Below are 23,947 nucleotides of genomic sequence, written 5' to 3'. Positions count from 1 at the left end.
CAGTGGACTATCTAGTGGCCAGCACGTGAACACCATTTTAGAGCTGTACCCTCAAAAAATATTATGATGGGCATTATGGATCCCCCACAATGCCCATCATAACCTCAAAAGACATCAATCATACTGAATGATGGGAGAGATAGTGTGAAGGATAGTGATTATAAATACTCAGTTATGAGTTAGAGCATATTCAAATTTTGTACTAAAAACACCCTGTATCTTTTCATGCTATAGATATCATATTTAATTGACATCAGTTCTCAATTACAATTAGTAACAACCACCATAAACTCTGATTCTCAAGGAATCAGTTCAGATTATTTAGCTAACTGGTGTTCTCTGTAAAAAAAAAAAAAAAAAAAAAAAAAAAAACTCAATAGAATTTCTTTTAAATTTATATATTCAACAATTTCTTTTACAGTAGAACTGAGTTTAGAGACTATGTTCTACTGCATCAAAATTGTATTCATAAATTTGGGGGTCAAGATCATCCTGCTCAAGTTATGGTCCCATTTAAAACGGTGTAGCAAATTGTAGTGCATAATCTTTGGGTCCCATCAGCTGAAAAAATATGAGAACCACTTCTCTAAACTTTTATGCAAGAAATTAAATTAAATGACAAGGGTACAAAATAATTCCAAAATGATAATAATTTTGTTTTATATTTTCAAAATTTGCAGGTTATGCTATTTTAAATATATTCAATCAATAGAATGTATTTAAATAGTATTAGTTATGGCAAAAAATGATGCAAAAAAGCAAGCTTATAACAGCATCAGCCAAAAAAAAAAAAAAAAAAACTAGCCACCTTGTCTGTCCATCTCTGATAATTTGTCTAATCCTTTAAATTTAGTCAAACTGCCCACTTTTACAACACCAGATGGCAGTTTATTCCAACAATCAATTACTTTCTAACTGAAAGCAAATTTTTGCACTCTATTCTGCAAAGGATAGCACAACCATCTTTTCCCAATTCAAGTTTATGTCCTCTTATATGTGATTCCAAGAAAGAGTAAGGATGCCATCAGCATTTATTTCACTTCAATCTGGTCTCCTTGCAGGTGCCTAGTTTACAAGTGTTGCGATTGTCAGAACTACTCTTTTATGGTAAGAGCACCCCCCCCCCTTCATGCCCTTGACTAATCTGGTTGTTCTTTTCTACACCAATCCCAACAGATCAACATTCTTCTTAAAATGAGTTATTCTACAATGGGATAATAACCTCGTTCCTGCTGGCAAAGTTCTTGTATATCGACAGAACCCTAGGAGATGTCCTGGCAGCCTGTCTGAACTGCTCACAGAATATTTCAAACTGCAAAAATACCTTTAGGCCTCTTTCAATCGCCACCAACTTGAGTGTGGTATCTCTCAATTGGTATGTTACTCTGGGATTATGGCTACCCATATGCAGTAACTTACATTTATCAATTTTAAACCTCAATTTCCCATCTTCTAAATTTTTCTAGGCCTTGCTGCAGTAGCACATCTTCATTCTGCCATTAACCACCATGCCAAGCTTTATACATTAAACTTAAACAACAAGCTTGATATATCTTAATCAATATCTTTATTAAACACTGAAAACAGGTAAGGGCAATGAATCCTGAAAGACTCCACTAATAACATTAGTCCAAGAAGAACAGTGCCCATTTATAAACAGTCTGTCTTCTGCCACTCAACCATCCCTTTATTCACAGAACTCACCCCTAATGCTGCACAGCTCCAATGTGAACAACAGTCTTGTGTGCTGAACAGTGTCAAATGCTTTGTGGAAATTTAACTATATGATGTCAAATTTGTTTTTTACATCTAGTTTCTTGTCACTGCACCATAGCATCTAATCAGGTTGACCAGACAAGATTTCCACTTAGTAAATCCATTCTGTGATTTCCATATATAAGGAAGATTTCCATATATATTTCCATATAAGGCCGCTGTAGCCTAGTGGTCAGGCACGCGGGTGCATAAGTACACGTGCCTTGAGTGACCGGGGTTCAAGCCCGTGACTGCTGAATACGGTGCTGTTTCTTGTATTCTGTCTATCTTGTTAACTCCTCTGACTGTTTGGTCGTCCCGGAGTATAAACAGAAAATATTATTATTATTATTATATAACTGCATTCCAGTCAAGATGATCCTGCATTACTTCTTTAACCACTGGCTCCATTATTTTCCCTGGAACAGAAGTCAAGCTTACAGGTCTGTAATTACTAAGTTTGCCCTTTGATTCCCCTTTGCAAACAGGAGAGACATTTGTACATCTCGAATCTATAGGGAACTTCCCTGAATCCAAAGATGCTCTCACAATTATGGCCAAGAGATTGCTTAGTTCTTTTGTTGCTTCTTTTAATAATTGGACAGATTACATATGCCCTAAGCATCTTGCTTACATTTTGCTTCAACAATTTCTCTTACACTTTTTTCTCAGTTATCACAAAATCATTTAGCTTCCACTTATAGCTTGGTATACTTCTGGTTTCCCCATATCTAAAAAACTTCATGTGAGTGTAAATGCCAAATATTCATTCAGTTTGTCAGCAACCTGAACAGGATCATCAATAGTTTATAGTGTCCCTTAATAATTTATAGTCATATCATGCGTATTTCTTCTGTCACTAGTCTTATCAGTACATTTGTGATCCATTTAGGTCTAAACCTTGAACAGTATCCTTAGCTGGCATGAAAAGTTTGGCAGTTTCTATAATTACTTCCTCGAATGCTTCCTTCCCACTTAGGATTTGCAGTTTTTAACATTATCAGATGGTCCCACTGAAAAGAATTTAAAACTTTTAAGATCATTGTAGTCACCACCGTAAACCAATAAGACCACTGTAGTCACTGAAAGCAAAATCACTCTCCTTTACCTCAACAGTAGTTACATCTTTAAGTAAATCTCACATCAACTACACTATGATCACTGTAGCCTAGTTCCTTTTTCTGGAGATTCTTAATGCATGAAGAGCCACAGATGAAAATCAGATCAAGAATATTTCCTTTTTCTTGTTGACTCTCTAACATGCTAGTGCACAAAACAGTCATCTAATAAATGCAGACAGCTGGAAAGTAAATTCTCCCATTATATAAATTCTAACTTACTGGTACATTATTCCTGTCTGTATAGTTGTTCATTAATCTTATTGCAGTCATTTGGCCTATAACATACTCTATTCACAATTTTGTTTTTCCAGTGCTTATGTCACACCAAACTGACCATACATTATATTGGCCACCCAGGTTAACTAGGTTCATTGCCTTAGATTCTATGTGCTTCTTAACTAAGAACATAATTCCTCCTCTTCTTGTCCTACCTGCCCTCTCTGTAGACATTACACTCAATGTATTCAAATTATGCATCCCCTATGTATGAGTGGCACAATGTTTCCAATATCCATACAATGCCACTACTTCAGCTAGAACAGAGCTGAAGTTCAGGTGGTTAAAATATTTTGAGGCCACAAAATAGGGCCATTGTGAGTGTAAGATCAAAGAAAAGTAGAGATACTACTGCTATTTTGGTTTCTTCAAAACAAAAAGAGAGAGAGAGAGAGAAAAAGATTTGCAATCAATCATATCATTACAGCAGCAAGATTAAGTCATACGAATTTTTCATACAACTCAAAAATCCATACACAACCATTCATCAAAATAAAAAGAAATGGAGTAGCAGTTCAAGTAAAATTGACAATTATCAACAGAAAATTATATTTATTGAAGTCAGTGCTACTTTTCAAACAATTAGGAAAAAAAATTTAGATTTTAGCTAACTTACTTCTCTTTGCTGAACTAGTGCATACACATAGGGTGAATATGGTGGGGTGGGAACATATCTACCTGCACCTTGGCTTACATGAATCTGAAAAACATTTAAGTATCAGAATGATTAAACAACATGTTTCTATTTTAAGTGACAGAATTAATTCAAATATAATTCATAAAATAAATCCTCAGTGAAGAAAATTTACTTCATCATTAATAGCCTGTCATTTAAAACTATCAGTATTTACAAAATTTTCTATATTTCGAAACAACATATTCAAAACTGGAAAGGATATCTTATATACAAGATGAAATATCTTTCTAAATTTTTCAACCTCTTTAAATTTACAAATTAAGGGACATACATTTTATAGGGTACAATGAGAAAACTTGCATTTCATTATTGGTGATATTATATATCTAATAATAATCAACTCTTATATACATGTAGAGGCTGCCTTATATATTATGGTAATTAGAAGCTGTTAAGATGGCATTACTGTACACTAATTCTGCTGTATGTATGTAATGTGTTTTTACACACATACTACATATAGATACTACATACTACACATACTACATATAGACTGTATGGCAAGACAATAATAGTAAAAATTACTAATTAGTTTTTCATATTTATAACGATTGTGAGCTAGTGCCATTGCAGCAGCAATATGTAAAGTAAAACTCTAGTGGAATCTAGTAAAATATGATAAAAGTATACGTATTAGCATTAGTGAAGAATAGAGAATATCCGATAGACACGTACCTAGTTAAATCTATGGAGCACACATTGGTAATTTCATGTTCCAGATTGTTAAAGATTTAGAGATTAGTTATGCATAATCAATATACACTGTGATGAATCAGAAATGCATACTGATTACCACAGAAACAGAGAACCACTTATTATTTTTCTTTTAAATCTGGGATGGCTGACCCTTAAAAAAGTGATCCAGAGTGTAGGCATACAATGATAGGCATTTTTTACATTATCTGGTATATATTTTAACAATCTTTAAGAATTTACCAATTCACATGTACTCCACAGATTTAACTAAATGATGAAATGAAACTGTTAACATGAAATTTTTAGACAGATCCTTAGCATAGAAATTTTATTATTTTGATTCTAGAGTCTGTTTTTTTATTTATGACAAACATTTATTTTATGACAAAGTTTTGATAGTTTACTTTATTCGTAAGGTTAGTTTGCAGTAGAGTGATGATTTATAAAAACCATCTTTCTATTTCATTTTCTTTATCTCTGCTTAGATCTTGACTTAACAGAATCACAGGAAAGCATACATAACTTGAACAAAATAGTGCATAAAAAATACTGGATGGAGAAACTTATTTACATAATTTCAGTAGCAATAAACCATAAAAATTTCTAATAATACATGGGGTGAAATGTTTTTTTCTTTTTTACTTTAGAGCAGTTCAATATCCAGGTCTTCTTCACATTTAAATTTTTTACTAGATTATTAAATAATACTGGATAACCAACTGGTATGAATGCTGTCAGTAAAATTAGTGATACAAATACAATGGCTGTAGTCTGAAATGTTACTAGAAATTTTCATAAATGCAAGGGATCAGTAAAGTTTAAATGTGAAAGTCAAAGAAATTTCTTTAAAAATGTTGACATTCCTTCCAAATGTAATATGCACAGCCTTCTCTTCCAATATATGAAAACATATGCAGATGTTCATGCCAAAAGAGCATACTTATCTGTACTACTTTCAACAGCAGTACAGATTAGTATATACCACTTTCCACAGTACAGATTGGCATGCTCTCTAGTCACTACCAGTGTCAACAATGGTATAAGCTGCCAAAAATAATAGCATCATCTGAAAAAATTTGAGTTTCCTCCAGAAATGTGGATCTATGTTAATTCATCCTGTCCATAGCCTGCTCTTGTTCCCCCAGATGATCCTTTTTCCTATACACTTTTTAAAAATATGTTTTATTTCATAAAAATCTGGATATACAGCTTTGTGTTATTTTGGGTTGGTTTAAAACTCGGCATATTTCCCACACACAAAGTCTCATCAAGAAGATAAAAAAAAAATGGAGTAAAAAAAAACTTAATCAGTTCAAGACCTTTAAAAATATACAAGCATAAACACTTATTTCTTGTGCCATTTATTTTGTTTTAGTAAACATATGCCATTTTGAAAGAGTCTGGAGAATATCTCTTTGTACAAAGTAAAGTTCAATTTACACCTTTGTAACCCCCAGGCCACTGCCAATGGCTGTGGCCTGGGGGTTACAGAGATGTAAATTGAACATTAAATATTACAAGATTGTATACTATACCTTTTGATTTCTGGTATCAATAAAGATCATTTATTTATTTAAAATACATCACAAGCCCAATGCTATTAGTCCTAGCAGAATTTTGAAAAAAAAAAAAAAAAAAAAAACTATCTGAAATGCTTTACTTGACTCAACCCACAAAGAAATATTTACTTGTTGATAACAATTAATTTTTCCAATTTTAAAACATTCTGCATGTTTTATTTTCTCCAACTTCTGGTATATTGAAGGGAAGCAGCTACCCTTCCTTAATGTTCATAACAACAAAGATGTGAGCAGTTTGATGTTAACACTGCTATATGTCTCCCCCCCCCAATAGCTCACAGTTTCACTATATGTCATTACCGAATACATAAATTTTATTAAAAATTTTTAAAACTGATTACAATACTTACTTCACCTTCCTCCACTACTAGCCTTCCTTGTGATATAACATGAAGTGGAATACCTCTACAATTCATACCTTCAAAGATATTAAAGTCTACTGCATGATGATGAGTTTTTGAGGAAATGACTCTGCTAGCATGTGGATCCCAAATTATGACATCAGCATCTGACCCCACTTGGATACGGCCCTGAAAATTTCAATGTTACATGTTAACACTCCTTTTGAAATACAATTCAAATGCAAAAAGAGCTAAAGCAATAATGTAAGTATAACACAATACAGAGTAAAATTTCTAATCTTCATTCAATAAAATTGATAGAAGATAGATAGAACAAAAGACAATTTATAAAAGAATCAAAACTATCACTTCACCTATTGTTTTTTCACCAATGTTAAAACTAATTTTACATCTAAAAAATTCTCATTGCAAGTGAAATGAGCCATTATTTATTTATTTATTAGCTTTTTAATAAAAATGTAAATATGAATAAAAATAAAAGTAGCTTTCCATCCCCAACTCAGTGATCCTCAGAGACCATAGTGTTGTGTCAAAGGGAACAAATATTTTATTACTTAAAAATTATTAATTTTTGTTACCTTTTTTCTTTAAAATTAGTAGTGCAGTTATCATTTATGTTTATCTGACAAAGTAGGTGAAATTGTTTATTATTTGCCCTTGGAAATTACTGAAAAATTAGAGTCAAAGTAGTATAAAGTTATAAATATTAGTAGGGCAAGCTTATACAGCATCAGCATAAAAAAAAACACAGACACTTCTTATATCATCTGTCCATCCCCTCTAACAGTTTGTCTAGTTCTTCCCTGAATTTATTCTAACTCACTTCCTCTTCCAACAATCAATTACCCACTTGCTGAAGGCAAAATTTTCACACATCTATCCTGTAATCATCCTTTCTCAATTTGAATTTATGTCTCCTCAATGTAATCTGAGCAATGGGAAGGAACTTACTCCATCCATTCAAAGCCTTAAACACCTCAAAATCATATCTCATCATAGGTGCCTATCTCCAGATGCAATTTTCAGAGCTGAAGCCTTTTGTTGCTATTCTCTGCATCTGTTCCAATAGATAAACAATAAAACGAGGGGCCTCTAGACTTGATAAAACCCCATGATCCTAGCAACCCGTCTGCACTGCTCGTAGAACTTATTTGACTGCATAATTATCCCAAGGTCTTATTCATTCTCCAAGTACCCTGAGTATGGTACCACCACACAGTTAGTATTTTAATCTAGGATTACTGTTACCTGTGTGCAGTATCTTACATTGGACAATATTAAATTTCAGTTGTGACTTCTCAGCCCATTTGCCTAAGTTTTCTGGATTTTATTGCAGTAGCATACCCTGATTACCGTCATTAACTAACCTGCCAACCTTCGTATCATCTGCAAATTTAGGCATTAAGTCCGATGTGCTTTCATCAGTATCATTAATAAATATATAAAATAGCAATGCATATAAAACAGCAACAGCAATCCCACTCAACCATCCCTTTATCCATAGAAGTATCTTTCTCCTAAATGCCACACTGCCACAATTTTTACAGCAGTCTTTTATGTGAAACAGTTTCAAAAGCTTCTCTGAAATCTAAGTATATGTGATGTAAAAATTATTCTTTGTATCCAGTTTCTTTATTGCTGTGTCACAATATCAAATCAGATTGATCAGAGAATCTGACCCTTAACAAAGCAAAAAAAAAAAAAAAAAAAAAAAAAACTTTCCACATCACCCATCCTGCACAGTTTGTATAGTTCTTCCTTGAATTTATTCAAAGTACCCACTTCCACAACAACAGATGGAAGTTTGTTTGCTGGCCGAAGGCAAACTTCTGCATATCTTTCCTGCAACCATCCTTCCTTAATTTGAATTCATTCCATATCACGTGTGTAGTTTGAGCAAGTTGCCACCAGCACCAAGCTTGCTCAATCCATTTAAAGCCTTAAACACATCAATCCGATCACCATCACCACACAGGTACCCAAGTCTCCAGATGCTGCGATTTACAGAACTGAAGTCTTTTATTGGTAAGAGCATCATTTTGTTCCTCTCACCAAACTCATTGCCTTTTTCTCTGCATCTGTTCCAACAAATCCAAATTCTTCCTCAAATGAGGCTTCCAGATTTGTATGCAGTACTCAAAATGAGATCTAACCATTGCCTTATACAATGGAATAATCAATTCCTTATCCCTGCTAGCAAAATTCTTGTATATCACTGACAATAATATATGGTTGTTGTTAGGTTTCAGGTGCACCAGCAACTTAGACTATATTGCACCATTGTGTATTGTGCCTGTACAAGTATGTTCACAGGCCAATTTGGCTACTGTGTGGGTTGAAAAATCCGAACAATTCACAAGGGAAAAAACCCTATTTCCTCCAGCTGAGATTACCTAACTACAGTCATGACTGAAGAAACCTTTAGAAATTCCTCCAGTCTATGATGGGGCTCTAACCAGGACCTCTCCAAATGAGTGACAACTGGCAAAACCACTATACTGTCAAGGAAGACCTGCAAATATATAGGCTGTGTTAGAGTTGCTAAGAGCTAAAACAGGAGCACATAAACTTGCTTGTACACTATAAAGCTCCAAAATGAGAAAGTAAAATGAATAAAGGTGAAATTTTCACTGTTTTAAATGATTTGAGAACTAAGGGTTATAAATTCAAACTACACGCAAAAAGGTTTTGTCTGGACTGTAGGAAGTTTTCTTTTAGCCAGGGAGTTGTTAATTACTAGAAACTTGCCTCCATGGGCAGTTAATGCCAACAGCTTGGGGAAATTCAAAGATCAACTAGATAAGTAAGGAGCAACTCATAAGTAGTATTTTGTTTAATTTTATTATTTATTTTTAATAATTAATTAATTACTCGTTTATTTTTTGGCTGGTGCGGCAAAAGCCTCTGGCTTCCTTTCACCATATGGCTAATATTAATGATAGGAGTGTATTAAATAAATCTGATAATTTGAAGTATTGGTTATGTTATCAAATGCAGACAATCATTGCAGTGTTATAAGAAACATGTCACAATTCAGATGTAAGAGGAAGAATTTGTATATGGTGAGTATAATGTGCACAGAAAGAACAGGAGAGGAGAGAAGTTAGGAGTTAGTGATGCACACAGAATCTAAGGCAGTGCACTGGGTTGATGAAGGTAGCCAGTAAGTACTACGTAAAGTCAGGATGGTGTGACACTGGGAGAAAAAAAAAAAAAAGAAAAAGAAAAAAGACAGTACGGGTGGGTATATTAGAGGCTAAATTACTGTAACAAGTATAATGAACAACTATATAAGAAAAATTGTGGACCAGTAAATTACAATGTCTTATAACGGAAAGAGGTTAACTTTCCAGATGCTGATTGAAACTTGTGGTCATTCAAACAGTAGCACAACTTTTCTGGGTTTATTGGATGACTGTTAGAGAGGCAATAAGAGAAAGCAATACAAAGATTATCAGCAGCAACTCTTCATGCATTAAGAATCTCCAGAAAAAAGGAACCACTAATCAACAACACAGCTTTCCATTTAGAAGTTGCAGTTAGTAGCATCATCAGTTGATCCCACTGAAAAGAATTTTAAAACTGTCTAAGACCGTTGTAGCCACTTTTATGAAAGTGGAATTCCTTCCCTTTAAACTTGATAGTAGTTTTATCTTTTAAGTGAAACCCACATTTAACACAATATGATGACCACACATTTCTATAGACTGTGTCTATAGAAATCTACCCATGACCACACATTTCTATAGACTGTGTCTATAGAAATGTGTGGTCATGGGTAGATTTACACGTTGTGCAGGTTGAAAAACCCAGAACAACTCATGGGGGGCCCTTACTCCCTCTGCCTAACTACAGTGCCAATTGAAGAGATCTATGGAGGCTGCTGAAGTCATCAACACAATTCAAACTCTGACATCTCCAGATGAGTGAAAATCGGTGAAACCACTATACTGTCATGGAAGACTCAATTGGAGGCATTCGGAGAAGTAATCATAGAAAATTAAACATTTTTATACCAACTAAGAGATACTGTTCAAGCTTTAGACCTAAATGGATGTCAGATGAACTGATTAAAATAATGGCAGAGAATAAAAATGATTGGGATAATTATAAATTATCAGGAAGTAACACGGAAACCTACACAAGTATAAATTAATCTGTAGTCAATGGCAAACTTATTGATGATCCTATGCAAGTATGACAAACAATATATTTGTTGCATCAATATTCATGAGTGAAGAAGTTTTAGGAATGGGGTTACCAAAGTATCACCTTGACGTGAATGTAGTTATATGGCAATTACAGCATTGTTTTGTTAAGGTAGAAATGCTGTTTGACCAATGTGCTTAGCTACATATGATATAGTTACAAAAAGAACTGGATGAAAAAATTAATTCTGACAACATAATTGAGATTTCGGTAAAGCTTTTGACACTGTTCCACATGAAACATTTTGCTATGAAAAATGGAACAGGGGCAGACTGCCGTGGACAGAGTTGGTTAAGTGGCAGATGACAGATTGGTTATAAATGGGTGAGGCTTTTTATGGGTAATGTTATTAGTGGAATCACTCATGGTTCAAGTTCTAGACCCCTAACTGTTTTCAATATTTATTAATGATACTGATAAAGGCATATCAAGTTTAATGTTTAAGTTTGATAATGGTACAAAGGTATTGGCAGCACATTTAATGAAAGAAATCAGGGTATGTTACAGAGACAAGATCTAGAGAAATTAAACAGATAGGCTCAGAAGTGGTAATTAAGGTTTAACATTGATAAATGCAAGGTACTGCATATGAGTATCAGTAATACTAGAATAACAAAGCAACTGGGTATTACCACAATGAAGGTAGCGGAGAACAAAACAGACCTGAAGGCAATTGTGCAGCCTGACATGAAGGTTCTTGTCAGTGATATACAGGAAGTCTGCAGCAGGGACAAGAAGGTGATTATCCCATTATATAAAGCAATGGTTAAGCTGCATCTTGGGTACTGCATACAGGTCTGGAAGCCTCAATTTAAGAAGAATGGAGCTATGTTGGAATTAGAGTAGAGAAGAGCAACAGGTTTATTCAGGGACACAAAAGGTTACTGTTACCAAGAAAAACTTCAGTTGTGCTACTTGCAACATCTGGTGATTAAAAGGTTTAAGGCTTCCAATGGATTAAGTAAACTTAATGTTGATGACAACCTTACTCTTTCTTTTGGATGACAAACATATTAAGAGCATAAATTTAAATTGTTGCAGGATAGTTGCAAGAAAGATGTGCAAAAATTTGCTTTCAATAAGAGTGATTACTGGAACAAACTTCTGTTTGGTATTGTGTAAGTAGATAATCTTAATAAGTTTAAGGGAAGAGGAGACAAATTATAAGGAGAGATGGACAAATAATGTGAGATTTTTTTTTCTTTTTTGCTGATGCTATATAAGCTTGCTTCCTTGCGTCATTTGCCACAACTAATAACTAAGTATCACTTACACTATTGTTACTGAAGGTGTGGGTGTAAATGACTAGTATGATGCAAGCTGCATACATGTCAACAGAAGACTGTTTCTACAGGGGTGGGATAGAGTTAAACAGAAGGGGTACAAGAAAATTTGTTGATGCTGTTGAGACAGCATTAGGTGGGTCAGAAAATTGGCAGGTTGGGAGGATACACAGACTAATAGATTAACCAGAGCTACATGCAGAGGTGAAAGTGATTCTTGCTTTGCTTCTATTGGAACATGCAGCAGCCTGGAAAGCAAGGCATTGGGAATTTCAGGCCCTGCTGCAAGTCATCATGAAAAAAGCAAATACATGGGCTGAGTTAGGGTAACTAAGAGTAAGAAAGCTGCATGTATACTTGCATGTACACTAATGCTAAAAACATAGTAAATAAATTTGATGACTTTGAAGTACTGATTAAGTCATTAAATGCACACTATTAGGGGATATCAGAAACGTGGCATCATTCAGACATAAAGGATGAGGAATTTGAATATGGGAAGTATAATGTGTACAGAAAGGGCAGAAGGGGGAGAGTGGGGGATATGCTCTTAGTTAAGAAATCAAAGGCAGTGCATCCAGTCGACATGGGTGGCCAGTGCAATGTTGAGTCAGTTTAGTGTGACATAAGCACTGGGGGGGGGGAATGAGAGCAGGAGCGTGTTACAGACCTAATAACATTGATGAGAAAAAACTACTATACAGAGCAATTGAGTGGGTAGTAAATCAGAATGTCATATAATGAGGGATTTTAACTTTGCAAATACTTTAGCATTAGTTGTGGCATATAATGCAAGAAAGCAAGCTTATACAGCATCAGTCAAAAAAAAAAAAAAAACCTCCCCGATTTCACCCATCCAGTCCTCCAAATATTTGTCTAATTCAACCTTAAATTTATTTAAGCTATAAACTTCCACAACAACAGATGGAAGTCTGTTCCAGCAATTAACTACCTGCTGGCTAAAGCCAAACTTCCACACATCTATTCTACAACTGTCTTTCCTCAATTTGAATCTATGCCCCCTCAGGTTCTTAGTCTGAGAAAGCGAGAGTATCCCGTCAGCACTGAGCCTGCTCAAACCATTCAAGGCCCCTTATACACCTCAATCAGATCACCTCGCAGGTGCCTAGTCTCCAGATGCTGCAACTTGCAGAACTTAAGCCTTTCTTCATAAGGGCACCCCCTTTGTTCCTCTTACCAACCTTATTGTTCTTCTCTGTACCCATTCTAGCAACTCTACATCCTTCACAAAATGAGGCCTCCAGACCTGTATGCAGTATTCAAAGTGTGGCCTGACCATTGCCTTATACAAAGGGATAATCATATCCTTTTCTCTGCTAGCAAAATTCCTATATATCATTGACAAAACTCAATGACCTGCTTAAAAGCCCATCTGCACTGCTCAGAGAACTTCATATCTGACTGCACAATTGCCCCCAGGTCTTTTTCATTCTCCACCTCCCTGAGGTAGGTGGAGAATGAAGGAGAATGAGGTTTTTCATTCTTCATCTCCCTGAGCGTAGTACCATACAGTTGGTATGTTTCTCTTGGGTTACTGCTACCCATATGCAGTACTTTGCATTTGTCAATGTTAAACTTCAGTTACCACTTCTCAGCCATCTACCTAACTTTTCTAGATCCTGTTGCAGTAGCATACTATATTTAGTGTCATTAACAACCCTGCCAACGTTTGTATCATCTGCAAACTTGGACATTAAGCCTGATAAACCATCATTGATAAATACACAAAACAACAACCAGCACCAAACCCTGGGGAACTCCACTAATATTAGTCCACGTACAGCAATGTCCATTTATTACCACTCTCTGCTGTCTCCCACTCAACCATCCCTTTATCCATTGCAGCAACTTGCCCTTAATGCCATACCACTCCAATTTGTACAGCAGTCTTCCAAGTGCAACAGTATCAAAAGCTTTCCTGAAATACAAGTATATTTTGCATCCAGTTCCTTTGTAACCACTTTGTAGTATCCAATCAAATTGGTCAAACAAGACTTCCCCTTAACAAAACCATGCTGTGTCTGAACTATCACTGCAGTCTTGTCTGGGTGATCCTCTTTCACTTCTTTAACCAGTGACTCCATTATTTTCCCCAGAACAGAACTAACAGGTCTATAATTATTTGTGTCACCCTTTAAATCCCCTTTGTGAATTGGGAATACATTTGTACATCTCCAGTCCATGGGGATCTTCCCTGAATCTAAGGATGCTCTCATAATTGAGACTAAGGGTTTGCTAACTTCCCTTGTTGCCTCCTTCAATATAACTGGATCGATTCCATCCACTCCAGGTGTCTTTTTTATGTTTAACTTCAACAGTTTCTCCTCCACTTTGCTCTCAGTTATTACAAAATCACTTAGCTCCCTGTTAGAGTTTGATAAACTTCTGGTATTCCCCTCCTTGAATAACTCCTCATGTGTGAATGTAGATGCAATATAGTCATTCAGTTTATTAGCTACTTGAGCAGGATCATCAATAGTCTAACTATCTATGTTAAGTGGACCAATCTGATTCATCCCCTTCCTTTTAGAGAGTTTACATAAGTAAAGAACTCTTTGCTGTTTTTCTTCGCATCCTTTGCCAAAGATTTCTTGGTAATCTGCCTTTGCCTGCCTAACCTCCTTTGTGAATTGATTACAGACGAGCTTATATCTGCCATAGGCTTCTGTGTCATCTGACAATTTATATGCATCCAATGCATTTTTCTTCTCTGCCACAAGCTTCATTAATTCATCTGACATCCATTTAGGCCTGAACCTTAAACAGTATTTCTTAGTTGGTATAAAAAGCCTAGTAACCTCCAAGATTAAGTCCTTGAAGGCTTCCTATTTAGAATTTGCCATTGATAACATCATCAGTTGATCCCACTGTAGTCACCTTTACGAAAGCAAAACCCCTTCCCTTTACCCTTGATGGTAGTTACATCTTTAAGTAAATCCCACATCAGTACACTGTGATCACTGTCACCCAGTGGTTCCTTTATCTGCAAATTCTTAATGCATGAATAATTACTGCTGATAATCAGATCAAGAGTATTTTACTCCCTCTGGTTTCCCCTCGAACATGTTGCTGTAGAAAACAATCCTCCAATAAATCCACAACTACTGAGTGGAACTTGTGGTTAGGTCACTCACATGCTAGCAAGTCTTTTGTGGATTCACTGGATGACTCTTTCTACAGAAAGATTTTAGAGAAGCAACAAGAAGAGGAAAAATATTCTTTATCTGATTAGTAGCAGCATTTCTTCATGCATTAAGAACCTACAGGTAAAAAAACCCTCTGGGTGGCAGTGATCACATGTGCTGATGTGGGAGTTATTAAAGCCATAATTACTGTCAAGAGTAAAAGGAAGGGCTTTTGCTTTTTGTAAGAGTCACTATGGGGAAAATAATGGAGTCACTGGTTCAAGAAGTAATGCAAGACCATCTAAACAGGAATGTAATTATACTGCAGTGACAGCATGGATTTGTTAAGGGGTGATCTTGTTTGACCAATCTGACTGGATATTATGATGCAGTAACAAAGGAACTGGATGAAAAAAATTATTTTGACATCATATACTTGGATTTCAGGAAAGCTTTGATTGTGTTGCACAGAAAAGACTGCTGTACAAATAATTGGAGCAGTGTGGCATTAAGAGCAAGTTATTGGTATGGAAAAAAGGGATGGTTGAGTGGGAGAAGGACAGCTGGTAATCAATGGACATTGCTCTTCATGGACTAATGTTATTAGTGAATTCCCCCAGGGTTCGGTACTGGACTCATTGGTTTTTTTATATTTATTTATTCCTAAAATGAGATCTCCAGACTTAGCATGCAATATTCAGGGTGTATCAAGCTTAATGTCTATGTTTTCAGATAATACAAAGGTTGGTAGTGTGGTTAATGACAGTAATCAGGATATGTTACTGCAACAAAATCTAGAAAAATTAGGCAGATAGGCTGAGAAATGGCAATTGAAGTTTAATATTGACAAATGCAAGGTACTGCATAAGGGTAGCAGTATAAATGTACCTAGCTGTGTGGTACTAAACTCAGGGTAGTGGAAAATGAAAAAGGCCTGGGGTAGTTGTGCAGTCAGATATGAAGTCCTCTGAGCAATACAGACAGGCTGTCAGAACAGCTCATGGGATTTTTGCCAATGATATATAAGAACTTTACTAGCAGGGATAAGGAGATGGTTATGCCATTGTACAAGGCAATGGTTAGGCTGCACCCTGAGTATTGCATACTAAGTCTGGAGATCTCATTTTAGGAAGCTGGTGAAGGAAACAATATGGTGGTCTTTACCAAGACAGGCTTTGGTTCTGCAAATTGGAGTGTCTGGAGACTAGGATCTTGTGAGGTGATTTCAATGAGATGTTTAAGGGTTTGAACAGAATGAGCAAGCTCAATGCTGATGGCATTCTTCCTCTTCCTCAGGCCATGGACACGAGGGGGCGTAAATTCAAAATGAGGAAAGACAGTTATAGGATAGACGTGCAGAGGTTTGCATTCAGCCAGTGGGTGGTTGATTGTTGGAAGAAACTTCCACCAGTCATTGTGGATGTGGGCAGTTTGGATAAATTTAAGGAAAAACTAGACAAATTATTGGAGGGGAGGGATAGGTGATGTGAGAAGGGTTTTTTTTTTGGCTAATGCTTTATAAATTGCTTTCTTGCATCATATGCCAGTACCACCACTACTACTAATAATAATAATGCCATCTATAAGATATAACATAATAAATAAATGTTAGTTTACTGGTCACTTGTCAAAAAAATTATACTGTCAAGGAAGAGTAACCTGCTGTTGGTGGCACATGAACAGAGGGGCTTACAAATAAATTAATATAAAAAAAAAAAAAATGCATAACATTGGATTACAAGCATTTTAAAGACTTACACACAAAATTTTACAATTAGAAAAAATTACATATGTGTACCACTAATGGATAACTATATCAATTTAAATATTACACAGAGTAAGCAGCGAATAAGAAATTAAGTGTACATTTTTGAAAAGGTCTTCAGAGAATCAAGAACTTTTAATTTGGAAATAGGAGTGTAGTTCAGAGTTACACAATTACAATTTGATAAACAATTTACTGGCTTTAACATTTGCCCATTTCAGAATATGAAATTCTAAAGAGAGTGGATTTTGTGGCAGCAGATCAAATGACTAATCTATAAAGCATGACTGAATACAGGCAAATTTTTACTTCACTATTATGACTTGTTCAGAAATAAGAATTACAATTTTCTTTAGACTAAGCATACTTAAGGGATTTAATTTTATATAATGATATGCTATTTTTGATCAATAATGTAACAAGTAATGTGTAAGTGATGGGCATGTTTATAAATAAGATTTTAAGTGCAAACTTCATTTTGTACTTCTCATGTTAATATTACATATAACAAAAATCAAATTTAAACTAAAAGCATCATTTCCCCCGGCCCCCATGTACAAAATTTTATTATGCATCATAGTCCAATATGGATGGTTACTCTGTAAATAATTTTCTTTTTTATCCTTCTCTTTACTACTTCTACTAAAATCATTTGCAAATACAGACAGCTGACAAAAGTAAAATCAGGCTTTTTCATATGTGAAATAAACCTTTAGATGAATGAGAAGGAGAGCCTTGCAGCATATGAGGTAAGATATTAAGGTAGGTCCTCAAAATAATAGCTTAAATAGTATGGAAAAGTCAGTCAAGAACTGCAATTTTTATTATTTCAGTCTTTCAGGCTCATGCCATTTAAATGGTACAAGCCTGAAAACTTCGGTTTAAGGTATGGAAAATTAGTTCTATCTAGTAAGTTTTATTTCAGTGGCTTGTGCATTTAATAATTTAAATGCTCAAAGTGCTCCAATTCTTTAGAAACTATTTCTTCAGACAATGGCTGGGATTTTATTTTGCACTAATTTTTTTTTTTAAATATTATTACTTCAATCAATTTCACTCTATTAGAGAGCAAAAAGATGTAGTTCTGTAGATGTATCTCAGTATATGGATATATATTTTTCACAAAAATGTATAGCTACTGTATTTTGTTCTCTTAGATGATGGCTATTACTTTATCCATATAATGGTTCTATTTATATAAGGTTAACACAAACTGCAGAGATCTGCCATTAACATGTGCGCCCACACCACATGGAGCAACGCCGCCCCTCTATTTTACCAGGCAGTACTAGGTGGTAAATGACTCTCATCAACAGGTGAAATACCACCACTTTGCTTATTGGAGGCTTGAAGTGGTGGAACCCATGTTTAGTCTCTAGAGCTAAGTTCCGGTCAACCGTTCCCTATCTCTTCTATCATGCAGTATGATTGATGACTTTTGAGGTTATGATGAACGTCGTGGCGAGATCCAATATTCCTTACATTTCGAGGGTACAGCTCTAAAACGGTGTTCGAAGGCCGGCCGCTAGTTAGTACACTGGACCGAACCTATTGGTAACTCTCTAGGAGGCTTCTGGATCAGCTAGTGTATAATCTTGCTACCTCTACTCTGCCAGATAGTGACTGGAGGGAGTCCGAGTAGTGTGTATGCGGGGAGCATTGTCGAGGCCACGTTATGTCAAGGATCTGGGTATATTCTTACCATGTGTACGCCATATCCAAAAATTTCATTACTTCATACAGCATGTCCCACCCACTTTTTCTTACTATTGAATACACCATGAATTGTCAAACTAATAGAGCAAGCTTATCTGCGAAAAGATCTAAACCTCCCAAGCACTTCCTAATTCATTTCACAAATATACGTGGTCTCAATTCTAATCTCAATGATGTCCATTTCCACTAGCAGTCTGCCAAACCCCATGTACTTTTTCTGACAGAATCTCAGTTATCGGTTGATTCAAGTACTGCTCATCTCAGATGCCCAAATTATTTGTTGTATGATTCCTTTCGCCTCAAAGGTGGTACTTGTGCATATGTCTGTTCTGATATTCCCTGTCAGAGACTTGGCAATTTGGAATCTCCTCTCTTTGATCTCCTCTGGCTTAAAATCTCTCTGCCTCATTGTGTCAAATTCATCTGTTGTCTCTACCGTTCTCCCAACTCCACTAATCACTTGGAGCTCTTTGACTTCCTCTCTTTGCAACTTGATTTTCTCCATGTCCAACTTTCCTAACAGTGAGGTAATTTTCCTTGGTGATTTTAATGTTCACAACTCCAGCTGGCTTCCGTTTTCTAGTCACACCGACCCAGCAGGTCGAGATGCTGAGGCTTTTGCAATTACTAATGATCTAGCACAGATTGTTCATTTACCTACAAGAATACCGGACAATCCTAATCATACAGCCAATACGCTTGATCTTTTTCTCACAAACAACCCTTCTAAGTACACGGTGAAGTGAGAGGTCTTTTAGGCACTTCAGATCACAACTTGGTGATTGTCTCTTCTCCAATGGAACCTTTATCTCATGGCTATTCCCAACCTCGTGTTGTTTGGCATTACAAGAATGCAAAATGGGATGACCTGCGAGACTTCTTTTCTTCTTTTCCTTGGTCGGATTACTGTTTCAAAACTTCTGATATCAACGTTTGCTCAGATCGTGTCAGTGAAATTATTCTTGCACGAATGGAATCCCACACTCCACTTTAAAATCTCGTCCTTTATCTAAACCTTGGTTTTCTAATAAATATGCTAAGGCTGTTCAAGAGAAGAATCTTGCATATCGTAATTGGCTTGTTTCTAATTCTTCAGTTTCATTTTCTGCCTACACCAAAGCTCGCAACAATTGTAAAGCAGTTATTAATCAGTCCAAACTAGAGTTTAACAGGCTAAGAGTAGAAAACTTGCTTCTTGCCCTAATGGTAGCCGAGCATTCTGGTCTCTTGCCAAAGCTATTGGCTGCAACTTTTGCCCATCTCTGCTCCCACCTCTGTCCAAATCAGATGGTTCTGTTGTCACTTCAACCAAGGATAAAGCTGACCTGCTAGCATCCCATTTTTCTTCCAGCTCATGTATTAATGATCTTGGTAAAACACCTCCCACCATTCCCAACACGCTCCATTCAATGCCTCTTGTGGTCTTCCGTCAAAAGGATATCAGAAGGATTTTGATGAATCTTGATGCTAAGAAAGCTCCAGGTCCTGATGGTAATACTCCACTTGTTCTCAAAACCTGTGCTCCTGAACTTACTCCTATTCTTTGCCGCCTTTTTTCACTTTCTTATTCCAAAAGGTATTTTTCCTTCTGCTTGGAAATTTGCTTATATCCAGCCAGTTCCTAAAAAGGGTGACAAATCCCTCCCATCCAATTATCGTCCCATTGCAATTACTTCTACTCTTTCTAAAGTAATGGAGAATTCAATTAACTGCCAACTCTTAAACTACCTAGAAACCTTTCGTCTGATCAACGATCACCAGTATGGATTCAGTCAGTGTCGATCCACTGGTGATATTCTGGCTTATGTTACCCATTTATGGACTAATTCAATGGAAAGGTTCGGTGAAACACAAGTAGTTGCTCTTGACATCTCAAAGGCTTTTGATCGTGTTTGGCATAAAGGTCTTCTAAAAAAGCTTCCATCTTATGGTTTGCCAACTGTTTTTAGTAATTGGTTATCCAGTTTTCTCTCTGATCGCTCACTGAAGGTGATGGTAGATGGCTCTCTGTCTTCTAACTTCTCCACTAATGCTGGTGTCCCCCAAGGTTCAGTTCTTTCCCCCACTCTTTTCCTCTTGTATATTAATGACCTTCTTTCATTGACTGTAAATCCTATCCATAGTTTTGCAGATGATAGCACATTGCATTCCACTTTCCATTTTGAGAAACCTTGTCCTGCTCAATCAGCTTCAATTTTTCGAAAATTTGCTACCAATTCCTTAAATGCCGATCTTCAGGTAATTCTCTAGTGGGGCAAAGACAACTTAGTTGATTTCAACCCTTCTAAAACTCAGTCTTGTCTTATATCTCGCAAAAAGGATTCTTCTGCTCCTATGCTTATCTTTAGTGACAGTCCGATTTCTAGGAAAAATGATATATCTCTTTTGGGGATTACCCTGGCTTCTAAACTCTCTTGGCACAAGCACATTACAAATATTGCTTCCTCCGCATCTAAGAAACTTGGTTTTCTCTTTCGCTCTCGGCATTACTTTTCTTCCAAACAGCTGCTCATTCTGTATAAATCGCAAATCCGCCTTGCCATGGAATATTGTTTCCACATCTGGGCTTCTTGATTCCATTCAGAAGAGGGCAGTTAGGTTAATTAATGATTCATCTCTCTAACAGAGTCTCTCCACTCGCTTTCTCATAGACGTACTGTTTCTGCTGCATCCCTTTTCTACAGATACTTCCATGGGCACTGTTCTTCTGAACTGGCTTCTATAATTCCCATTCTCTCTTTCAAAACAGTCCGAACACGTGCTGCCACCAGCCAACATCCATTTACTGTCCAACTTCAAAAACACAGAACCAACTTTTCATCTTCCACTCTGTATAAATCACTCTGTATAAATCGCAAATCCGCCCTGCCATGGAATATTGTTTCCACATCTGGGGTGGTGCCCCCAAAACCTCTCTCAGGCTTCTTGATTCCATTCAGAAGAGGGCAGTTAGGTTAATTAATGATTCATCTCTAACAGAGTATCTCCACTCGCTTTCTCATAGACGTACTGTTTCTGCTGCATGCCTTTTCTACAGATACTTCCATGGGCACTGTTCTTCTGAACTGGCTTCTATAATTCCCATTCTCTCTTTCAAAACAGTCCGAACACGTGCTGCCACCAGCCAACATCCATTTACTGTCCAACCTCAAACCCACAGAACCAACTTTTCATCTTCCTCGTTTATTCATTCAACTGCCGTTTTCTGGAACAACCTTCCTTCATACGTATTTCCTGAAAATTACAATCTACAGAAGTTCAAGTCCAATGTCAACAAATATCTTCTTTCGTCTTCTGAACCTCCAACCCAAGCACGGTACTAAGTACTATAGGTTCTAATATCTCTCTTGTTTGGGGGTTCACATAAAAAAAAAAAAAAAAAAAAAAAAAACCTTCTGTGTAGGCCATATTTTGAGGGTGATATAATTCTGATAAGTCATCTGCAAAGAGGTATTCTGGCACTGAATCTGGAAATTCATCAGTTAGTTAAGTCGAAAGCAAAAAGAGTGGGAAGTAAGTAATGATCCCTGTGATGTGATATTTCTTCCTCCTTGATATAATGGTGGAAGAGAGCATTTTGATAATGTATTTGAAAGGAGAGAGATTGCAGAAAAATTTTTAATGAAGAGGGGAAGACTGCCCAAAGCCCTAGTTTGCATGGATCCTGAAGGATTCTGCATCACTAAGTAGTAGCAAATGATTTTTCTATATCAAAACTAACCATATGCTTTCTTTTAATAAAGGAACTGAGGATATTGGTTTCTACTTTGATCATAAGGCAAAAACAAGTATCTATACTTGCAAAACCATAACTGATTCTCTTATTTTGAAGTTGGGTTAACAACTATTTTTCTTCTTGCTTCAGAAATCAACTTTTAGGAAATACAGTAAACCCCTGCTATTTGCGGTCGCTGATTTAATATAAAATGAAACCTAAAAAATGTGAATTTTAAAGCGCCGTGAACATTATCCGCCATAAAAAAACATGGGCGTGGCTAAAATTATCTTTCTCGGTCAAAACAGCGCTCAGTGGGTGGAGGGAGAGGGGTGACAAAATCACGAGCGTGGATGTTTCTCGCTAATCCTTGTTCCAGTATGTGTTATGCGCTAATCCAGTATGTGTTATGCGCTTGTTATGGAAGGTTTCATCTTTTGCTTTTAATTTATATGCTTATAAATTGAATAAATTTATCAATTTATAAATTGATATGCTTACAAAAGTGATAAATCTACCATTTTGCAGTGTAAAACAGACTTTTTCGAGTGTGTTAATGGAAGAAAGTGACTTTATTGTGGACAAGTTCTTTCTAACCCGTACAAAAATATGGCTACGAATAACAAGGGAAATGTGAAAAGATCAAAGAGGGTGATGACATTGGCGAATAAAACTGAGTTATTAGATAAAATTTCTAATAGTGAAAGTGTCTTCTCAGTGGCAAAATATTATAAAATAAATTAGTCAGCAGTACGATCAATCAAGAAATTGGAAGAAAAAATCCGCCGTAGTGTCCGTGTAAACAGGCTAATTGCTTCAAAAATTTGCTCTGTAACTCGTGATGTTAAATTAGAAAAAATGGAAAAGGCTTTAAATCTGTGGATAGAAGACCGAACTCAAAATAAAATTCCCTTAAGTTCACTCATCATTCGTGAAAAGGCAAAACTCCTTTATCATCACTTTAGCGAAACTGGTGATAGCACTGGCGGGATAAGTTTTTTAGCTAGCAAAGGCGCTGGTTTGAAATTTCTAATAAATATTACATTTAATATTAAATGTTTCTTATTTTCATTTTGATGCCATATGCTTGCATTTCACTATGTACATAGTCATATTGTGAAGGTACATATAATACATACAGACAAAATTTTAGACTAGTTTTTCTTATATATTTCATACTTTGGAACGGAACCCCTTTATTACTATGGGAGCCATAACTCAGTATTCGCGTTTTCCGTATTCGCGGAATTCTCAGGAACGTAACCCCCGCGAATAGCAGGGGTTTACTGTACTTGTTCCAAGTGTTTGCATGTCTGCTGGCTGAATAAAAACTTGCAACCTAGCAACCTAAATTTAACTTGCGAGGATAAATGTTAAAGATTTTTACAGCATTTGTACTGGTCACAGCTACAAAATGAAAGGATTAACTATTCCAGAAATGTTGCATGAAAAAACATGAGTCACCACTGGTTGATTTTGATTGACAGTTCTCAAACACTTTTGAACTTGGATGAAAATTGAAAATGAAAAAAGAAATTAAATTCTTCATTACAATGAGTTCCAATGGCAAAACTAATACAGCAATGTTTCTGAATTCACTTTTGGAATACTATAATTGAACTTGGC

General features: G+C 36.0%; 1 protein-coding gene across 4 annotated transcripts in view; it reads right to left on the bottom strand.

Annotated features, from left to right (window-relative positions):
• Positions 1 to 23,947, bottom strand: part of CRMP (Collapsin Response Mediator Protein) — a 272,256-nt gene that overhangs the window by 24,932 nt on the left and 223,377 nt on the right. For all 4 annotated transcript variants that reach the window (XR_016546993.1, XM_090374441.1, XM_090374444.1 and 1 more), the window contains 2 exons: positions 6,476 to 6,655; positions 3,769 to 3,852 (listed from right to left, as the gene is read on the bottom strand). Coding sequence is in view for 3 of the 4 variants with exons in the window: in XM_090374441.1 (XP_090230567.1) it covers positions 3,769 to 3,852; positions 6,476 to 6,655 (264 nt within the window). In the remaining variant the exon portion in view is untranslated. The remainder of the gene's footprint in view (positions 1 to 3,768; positions 3,853 to 6,475; positions 6,656 to 23,947) is intronic.

Source organism: Mastigoproctus giganteus, chromosome 5 (genome assembly GCF_048544385.1).
Source record: "Mastigoproctus giganteus isolate SK-2022 chromosome 5, ASM4854438v1, whole genome shotgun sequence".
In the NCBI taxonomy this organism is placed as follows: domain Eukaryota; kingdom Metazoa; phylum Arthropoda; class Arachnida; order Uropygi; family Thelyphonidae; genus Mastigoproctus; species Mastigoproctus giganteus.
Note: the sequence above shows the minus strand (reverse complement) of the source record. Positions and strands in the feature narration are given on the sequence as shown.